At 33.9% G+C, this 9,256-nt stretch overlaps 1 protein-coding gene across 1 annotated transcript; it reads left to right on the top strand.

Annotated features, from left to right (window-relative positions):
• The first annotated feature begins 4,411 nt into the window (after positions 1 to 4,411).
• LOC143542049 (1-aminocyclopropane-1-carboxylate oxidase 5-like) lies at positions 4,412 to 6,326 on the top strand. Its single transcript, XM_077034721.1, has 3 exons — positions 4,412 to 4,720; positions 5,222 to 5,451; positions 5,723 to 6,326. Exons 1-3 carry the CDS (start codon positions 4,619 to 4,621, stop codon positions 6,324 to 6,326), a joined length of 936 nt encoding a protein of 311 aa, XP_076890836.1. The 5' UTR covers positions 4,412 to 4,618.
• The last annotated feature ends 2,930 nt before the right edge of the window (positions 6,327 to 9,256 follow it).

The raw sequence follows: 9,256 nt of genomic DNA, 5'->3' as shown, positions 1-9,256 counted from the left end.
GGTTTTCAAGCAATAAATGACAAGTTTAAGTAACATAGAGGGTATGAAATGAAAATACATATTCAAATACTTAATAATGCATGATTTTATTAATAACCAAGATCCGAATTACATTCCCGAATCGGGTAAATAAATACGAATACGAAAGATCGAAATGTTATAGTATCCCCTATTTTGGGGAATTTCGTCCCGAAATTAAGGAAAACCAAAAAAAAAATATAGTATTAAAATAATTAAATTTTAAGGAAAAACTTTTTAGATAAAATTAAATTTACCTTAACACGGAACTTTGAGTAGTCAGAGCAACGCTCAAAATGAAAATCTGATGAGCGCACTTATATATAGGATGTACTAGTGGCGTATCCACCATGTCTTTATCATCTTAACATTTGTACCGTTACTCAAACTAGTTTCGGTTCTAGATTATGACACACAGTTGTACGTATTATGATTTCCATGAGAGGAGTATGATAATTACGTGTCGACCCATAATTACTTAGATAGTCGGATCGTCCACATAATTTGTCCCATCGTGTGCGTTACAAAACATTTGAAAGAATAATTTTTTGAGAAAGCAAGAGTTTTAATAAATTTTAGATATAAACTAGAAGATCATCAATGCATAAAACATTTCTAAAAATGAAATGAACTTTCGAGTTGCTAAATAAAATAGTGAAATTTGTAAAACATATTTTGATATAAAGGTATAAATCTTGAAAATGAAAAAGAATGGATTCCTTTAATTGAAGATTAAAATGTATCGTGATGAACGAGAATAAGAAAATAAGATTGGAGTTCGGTATCATAAACCATTAACTTTGATACATAAAATAAACATTATTCATGAGATAAAAACACTCAAATGATAAATAACCCAAATTGAAATTAATTAAGGAGTCGTTGCAATACATAACTTGAAAAGACAAAATAACTTAAGATAGAAATAACGCAAGCAACAAGAGTCTTTGAGAAGCTTAGTTACAGTTGACTTGATTCACTTAACTTGGAGAACCCGGAGGAGTTGGATCCAAAAGAACTTGAGCATTCGAGGTAGATTGATTTGGAATAACTTGAACGGGTTGCAAGAGTGGAGTTTGGTTGGAGTAAGTTAGGTAAACTTGAGCTTGCGGGTACGGGATTTGATAGGTTTGGGTTAAGTAAGAATGATCTTGATTGACTGAAGGAGCTTGAAGGATGTAAGGTTGGTAGGTTTGGACTTGATGAGCATGGGTAGTGTAGTAGGGTGCGGGTATAGCTTGAGCTTGGTGAGCATGAATGAGTTGAGGACACACATTGCGGAGATGATTAGGGTCTCCAAAATTGTAGCAAGCATGTATAGGAGGTGCTCCGAGTTGAGCAGATGGCATAACATGGATTTTAGGAACATGCAGTACAGACTGTTGTGGGACGGCATGTGTACTAGGTGGTGTACGACAAGTATTAGCAAGATGATCGTAACGATTATATTGGGTGCAAAAACGACACAAGGATTGAGCCGGATGATGATAGTTACAAGTGGAGCATAACGAGTATGAACTGGTTTAAGGTTTCTTATTTGAGACTGTTTGATCGGGTTTGCTTGATTGATAACATAATTTTGGAGGTTGGATGTAAGTTTCTTGTTGTGATGGGAAGTGTCGTTTTTGTGCGGAGTGGGTTTGGGTTCGGCCTTAGCATCAGTTGAGGATTCGGTTTTGGAATGGTCAGGGGTAGGTTTAGAGTCCTTTTGAGAGAGGGTTCCATCCCTAACATGGTCATCTGAGAGAGCAACAACAAGGGCGATAGCTTCACCGATGGAGAAAGGGTCACGGCTAACCACAACATCACGGAAGATTGTTGGTAATCCGCAGATATATTTTCGAATAGCACGAGACACGGGTGTTATGAGGTGAGGTACTAGCAGGCTGAGTTCCTTGAAACGATTCGAATAAGTAGAGTTATCACCACCAATTTTCTTAAGTTCCCAAAAACTCGGTCTCAAGCCTTTAAAGTTCATGTTCGGGGTAAAATTCCTTCTTCATTGCTTCTTTGAGATCATCCCAAGGCATGGACATAGCAAACTCGGTTTCTTGGATGGCTTTGAAAGTGTTCCACCAAGTGAGAGCCCGCTCGTCAAAGACGCTGATTACGACGATGGTTTCTTAAAGAAGGCATTCTATGAGGAACAAAGATAAATATTCGTTAGATAGAGGGTACGTTGTGTAAAATTTCAAGAGTTGACGTAAAATATTGTCATCAATGTGAGATAACTAGATAAGTAAACGAGTTTTGTTTAAAAAAAGAAATGTGATGATTTCATAAACTAAAATAATTATTTAAATTTATTGGGTCGGGCCTTTTAAGGAACCAAACTAAATAACGAACATACTTTGTGAGTTGGCCTCCCATGAGCTTACCATGGCAGTTTAAAGGGCCCAACTAAATAACGCAACAAAATATTTGTGAATTGGGCCTCCCATGAGCATTCCATGGCATTTTAAATAGCCCAATTAAAATAACATAACATCATTTTGTAAGTGGGCCACCCATGAGCGTCTCGTGGCATTTTAAATGGCCCAACTAATTAACGAATTATCAAAACTATTAATTGATCCAACTAAATAACAAATTAACGAAACCAAATATGAGTAGTTGGAGCATCTTGTGAACCACCACAGATGATAATGTTCCAACAAAACATAAAAATCAAAACGGGTTGAGAAATGGATAGTTGGAGTGTCCATGGATTGACATGGGTTTTTCACCCAACTAAACATTTTATAATAATAATAATAATTGGAATCTTCAAATTTAGCCACGTATCATCGTGAATTCGATTTTTATATAAGGAATGTAACTGTTTAACTGGTTACGTTAACCACTTAAAGTTCCAGTCGTATGGAATTTATTCCGCTTTGGCCTATAAGATCGAGTACTGTGGTCGGATTATCTTCCAAGAAAGGAATATCATCTTTCCTTTGATTCTCGGAATCGTTTTGCCAAGGCCCGACTCACTGTTCTCCCCCCCCCCCTTCCGGTTACTACGAGAACTAGTCATACTCCCTTGCTTTATGGTGAAGGAGTAAAAACAAAATAAGGGAATTCTTAAGAAATTTCCCAAAATTAAAAACAATCTAGAAATTTAAAGAAAATAATTTTGAGAATGAGGCGTAGCCTCGGAGTTGGTGTGCGCATGTACCTGATTAAATAATAAATTTAAATAAATACTTTATAAGCTGTAAACACATAAAATAGGCACATAAGGCAATCAAGGAAGCACGTATAGGGTCCTAAGCATGTTACTAGGATATTTCTAACGACCTATCTTAGAGCCGAAAACCTTCGGCTCTGATACCAATCTGTCACACCCCAACCTACGGCGGAAATGTCGGGGTGCGAACCGTTGGTTCACAGCTCAAAAGTCACTATCATAAAATTTAATATGACAATATCTAATTTATTTATTAAAAATTTAATCAAGTATAGAATGTTTAAATCATGACAAAGCAATCCAAAGTACCCAATTATTCTAAAATAATTTTTATTTAATTAACTAAAGTTCTCTCTAAGTGTTTCTTCACTTTAGCTTCAAATCAGCTGATAACCTACATATGCGTACAACATAATATAGCTTTGTCAACGCAGGGTTGAGTGAGACAATCGCCAGTTTTTGATATAATAATAATAATAATAATAATAATAATAATAATAATAATAATAATAATATGAATAAATGAGCAAACAAAATACTATGAGTATAAATCAATCAAACCATGGTGTGGCCTAGCGAATCGGGCTTTGGCTACTATGACAGTCGTATGATCATAATATAAAGTGATTATGATGGACCTCTTTGAATGCGATAAAGTAAACAAATAAGCAAATAAGCAATTACTCCCTCTGTCCCATTTGAAGTGTCCATATTTTCATTTTTAGTTGTCCCATTACAAATGTCCACTTTCAAAATTTATTAGCCAATTTCCAAGTTTACCCTTAAACACACATAACTAGCATTAATAATCAATGTTGATGGACCCAATTTTCAAGGGCATTATTGTCATTTTGTAAGCAAAAAATGTAATCATTTAATCTTTCTTGAACTTTGTGTTTTTCAAACCATGACACTTTTAATGGGACGGAGGGAGTAGCATTTAACTGATCAACACACAATATTCAAGTTTGCTAATTGTGTATATATGATATTAATTAACTTGGGTTAAATGAGTTTAGGCTATTAACTTTGAGGGTGAGGTATTGGGCTTTAAAAAAGCAATATGAAGGGTAGCCTGGGTTACCCTGCCATCTATAGGAACACCTTGTTATTATCTAATTATCTGACCTTAATCATTATGAAGCTAAAGACATTGCGGATTAAAAGCATCTTTGTAATTTATTATAGCATGCATGTGCATTGACCTTGCTTTGCACTCAATCATCGATCGTCACCCAACTGTCTTCCTCTAATGGCTGCTAAATCATGTCTTAGTGCAAGAAAGATTATTATATATCAAAGAGTTGACATTTTCACATATAGAACGTTGGCTATAAATAGGCCATATCATAATCCTTCATTGCCATACAAATTTATCATTATCAAACACAAACTATAATAACTAACTTCTTTTGTATCCTCTGAAATATGCCGATCCCAGTAATTGACTTCTCGAAGCTCAATGGTGGAGAGCGAGAGAAGACCATGGCAGAGATAGCGAATGGATGCGAAGAATGGGGATTCTTTCAGGTACCCATCTTGCATAAGCATTCTTATTATTGTAAACTAGGGTTATGCTCATTAAGGTGTCTGTGTTAGGCATTGGCGGAATTATAGTTAAAGGATGGGGGGATACGCTAAGATGCTGGATGCCCTCCATCAAAAATTTATTTGGTTAAGTTCCTTGATCAATCTTATGAAAAAAATAAATAAATAAACCGAGTCTGAGTCTATATATGCTGTATGCACATGTTCTTTAAGGGCATCCCAAAGGTCCCATACTTATTTTTCTTTCTAAGTTTCCCACTGCTTCTCAAAAATACTTAGTTGTCTTAAGACCTACGCACTAGGACTTTGAGTTACACCACTCCACCAACTCCATCGTGCTCGGACACATGTTCCAACCATACCCTCCCAAACTCGCAGCTGTCACACATGTAAAATATATGCAAACCATTAAATATAACCAAATTTAGTTTCTTTATATACATATATAATGCATCTTGTTGACTAAAATGTTTTTCATTTCAGTTGGTGAATCATGGGATTCCTGTGGAGCTTCTTGAGAGGGTGAAAAAGGTGACTACTGAATGCTATAAGGTAGAGAGGGAAGACAACTTCTTCAAGGAATCCACACCAGTTAAGCTGTTGAAGGAACTAATCGACACAAAGGGCGAAGAAAAACTCGACAACATTGATTGGGAAGACGTCTTCCTTCTCGCTGACGACAACGAATGGCCACCAAAGACCCCAGGATTCAGGTAAGCTTTAGAACTCCTTAAGGGTATTAGGGGGGTCAAGTGACTTTGCTTGTAACTGGCTCTAGTGGTAAAAAAAATATAAAAAAATAAAAAATAAATAAAAATAAAAAAAATAACTAACATATGCCACTTATGAATCATGAAACCACAGCCAATATATGCTTAACCTATGGTTGGTGGGATGACTGGGTCACCTGGTTTTCCTCTTGGCAAAATCTCCTTTTTAAGTCTAAAACTTTCCTCCTAACTTGTGATTTAAATATAACTATAGGGAAACCATGACTGAATACCGAACCGAACTGAAGAAACTCGCGGAGAAGCTGATGGAAGTAATGGACGAAAACTTGGGGATACAAAAGGGATACATTAAAAAGATTTTCAATGGTGGTGATGAAGAAAATGCCTTTTTTGGGACAAAAGTCAGCCACTATCCACCATGCCCTCATCCGGAGAGAGTGACTGGTCTGCGGGCTCATACTGATGCTGGTGGTGTCATCCTTCTTTTCCAAGACGACGAGGTTGGAGGTCTTGAGGTTCTCAAAGACGGTAAATGGACTGATGTTCAACCGATTCCAAATGCCATTTGCATCAACACTGGTGATCAAATAGAAGTCTTAAGTAATGGGAGATACAAAAGTGCTTGGCACCGTGTTCAGGCTATGCCCAACGGGACCAGGCGATCCATAGCCTCATTCTATAACCCATCCTATAAGGCCACCATAGAGCCTGCAACCCAACTGATCCAAAAAGAAAACAAAGAGGTTAATCAATTTGGCTACCCAAAGTTCGTGTTTGGTGACTACATGTCTGTATATACAGAACAGAAGTTCCTCCCAAAAGAACCAAGGTTCCAAGCTGTGAAAGCTGTAAATTAAAGTAACAACCTCGTGTCAATCAACATTTCGATTTAGGGTTTAATGTTTAAGCGTGATCAAGGATTTAAGCTTTTCTCCAAGTGGCAAAAATGCTCTCATGGGTTTGTCCTTCTGCTGCTAGTTATGCAGAATGTGCACACAGCTTAATTATATTTGATGTTAATGTATCTCTTTACTTTTCATACTTAGCAAATCATGAGCCTTTTCATGTTTGCTTTGTGTGAATGGTTTATCCACAGTTTCTTTTTTCTTTTTTTTCTTTTTTTTTTTATATATTTCTTGGGATTATGTAACTATAAGTACCTTGAAACTATACTTGTAATGTACCTTGTATTTCTTTTCCTTCAAAATTTAATGGCTATATTTCTTAATTAGCAGTTACATTTAAAAAAAAACAGAAAGAAAAAAAAATGATTAGACAAATGACTTTACAGAAAAGTTTACTACAACTTAAGCATCGCAATTGCTTGTCATATGCATAATAAATATATTAAAGTGTAACATTATAAATAATAAGTTTATATATGGAGTTGTTTTCTTTTAAAAACCACTTTGAGTTTTAAGAACTTGAAATAACTCAACGTAAGAATTTTTATTTTATTTTTTAACATATATGTAATATATGTAGGTTACATGTACGTAGAAAAATTACAAATTTTTTACGCACCGAATCGACTTTTTACATAGGTGTAACGAACGTTTAAATTAGTGTAACCACTGTACATCTTTAGTCTCCTACTTAATTTTTTAATCAGATTTAATCTCAATCACATAATCTAACCTATTTAATTGAATGTGTGGTTAAAAATGAGGTTCTTAAAGTTTTTAAAACTCAACAAGTTCTCAAATTATCCCTCATATATATATATAGGGGTGGGTTATAGTAAAAAGAGATAGTTTTCTAGGAATAGTAAGAATAAATCTAAGCCTTTGGATCTAGGATCTGGTGGTTAAGATTAGTAGTTTCAAAAATACCAAATAGTTTCCTAGAATTTAGGATTTAGCCTACATAGTTTCCTAAATAGTCTCACATAGTTTCCTAACTCTAAATTTTATGTTCTTCCTACTCTTCCTACAAAACTATGTGTTTTTATTTTAACCATTTTCTATACACACACACACACACACATATACATATACATATAAAGGTGGTTATTGTACAATAATGGCTTATCGTACATTGCGTACGCGATCTTCCAGAGCATTAGATTAAAAACACGCGGTGGCAGTTTCGTAAATAGCCCGAACTAGTTCATGATCAAATTCGTCGATTACAAATTTATTCTAATCCAAATTCTGAACTCATGATCTCATCCAATTTCTAAACCCTAATTAGAGCTTAAAGTATGAAATCTCTAAAGTCAAAAACCAAATTAAAATGAAACGTCGTTGAACATCAAGAATCTTCAAAATTGATCAAAAATGATGATTTAATCAATCAAATTGATGTGTAGAAAGATTTAGATTCATCAATCGATTATGAAACTGCAGAATTATATACTCAATTAAGCTCTGATTATGGTTCAAAATAATACGTTTAAACGTTCTTAACAAAACTGAAGGCACTAAAACGTTCTGACCAAAACGAACACCTTTAAACGTTCAAATTAAACGTCCAGACAAAAAACGAACACCTTTAAATGTTCAAGTTAAACGTTCTGACCAAAAATGAACACCTTTAAATATTCTAAACAAAACTGAAGACACTAAAACGTTGTGAGCAAAACGAACACCTTTAAACATTCATGTTAAACATTCTGGTTCAAAACAAAACGTTTAGAAGTTCAGAATAAAAAGTTTAGAAGTACAGAACCCTAATATGAGCTTAGATCTGAAATTAAACGTTATAGACAAACCTTTAAACGTTCAGAAGCTCATATTTGAAATTAAACTATCTCTAATATGAAATTGAACGCTGAAATCACTTCATATAATCTCGTAATCATCAATTGACCATCGATTTAATCATTGATCCCATCATATGAACAAATTTGGAACGTATTTAAAATTCTGCAAATTGCGTAATTCAGTTCAATTCAATTAAAGTGGTGTTTGGAAATGGCGTCAGTGACGATGGTTGAATCGGCGCAACGGTTAATTGGGATGGAAACGAATTGAAATAATTTATAAATTTGCCACCACGTGTTTTTTTGAAATCAATGGTTAAGAGTGTCGTGTACGTAATGTATGATAAGAGATTATTGTATCGGATCCTTTATATATATATATATATATATATATATGGGATGGTTCAGGAGAGAAATAAAATTACTGTGAAAAATATGATAAATGAATATGGGCCACTGGTTTTAATTTTATGTTTTAAATGCTTAAAGATAAATAAGGAAAGTATTAATGCATGCTCTCTCTTCAATTAATATAACTAATAAATATAATAGTTATCTATTCAATTAATATAACTAATCAAATTATTATAATTGGAAAATAATAAGAATTCATTTATTTTTATAACTTATCTCTTTTCTCTTGAATTTTTATCCTACACTAGTACAATTTAATCATGCATTAAAATTTCTTTCTATCCAAAAACAATTTCTTCCAACTCAATATACTAATATCCATCAACACGTAGTTACATTGTGATAAATAGTACAAAAAACTATCTTACATGTGTTTGCATTAAATATCAACAAAAAAGTACACAACCTACATAAAAACATATAACCTACACTTGTTCTAATAATAAGAAAACATATAACCTACACACGAAAAACATATAACTGACACACAAAATTTAGCATCAATAAACTACACACGTACACGAAAACATATAACCTACACACGAAAAACATATAACCTACACTCAAAAATTTTATCCTACACAAATACAATTTATTCATATATTAAATTTTTCTTTTATCCAAAACCAATTTCTTCCAACTCAATATATCAATATCAATCAACACGTA

This window comes from Bidens hawaiensis, unplaced genomic scaffold (genome assembly GCF_021521415.1).
Source record: "Bidens hawaiensis isolate Kalapana, Puna unplaced genomic scaffold, B.hawaiensis_p1.1 tig00012744_1, whole genome shotgun sequence".
NCBI classification, from domain to species: Eukaryota; Viridiplantae; Streptophyta; class Magnoliopsida; order Asterales; family Asteraceae; genus Bidens; species Bidens hawaiensis.
The sequence above is the reverse complement of the archived record's forward strand: the minus strand, read 5'-3'. Positions and strand labels throughout refer to the sequence as shown.

Excerpts from the sequence above, each read along its gene's own strand:
- LOC143542049 (XM_077034721.1), top strand. The coding sequence starts at position 4,619 with ATGCCGATCCCAGTAATTGACTTCTCGAAGCTCAATGGTGGAGAGCGA. Across the intron at positions 4,721-5,221 it reads AAGAATGGGGATTCTTTCAG|TTGGTGAATCATGGGATTCC; the intron begins GTACCCATCTTG and ends TTTTCATTTCAG. Across the intron at positions 5,452-5,722 it reads CCAAAGACCCCAGGATTCAG|GGAAACCATGACTGAATACC; the intron begins GTAAGCTTTAGA and ends ATATAACTATAG.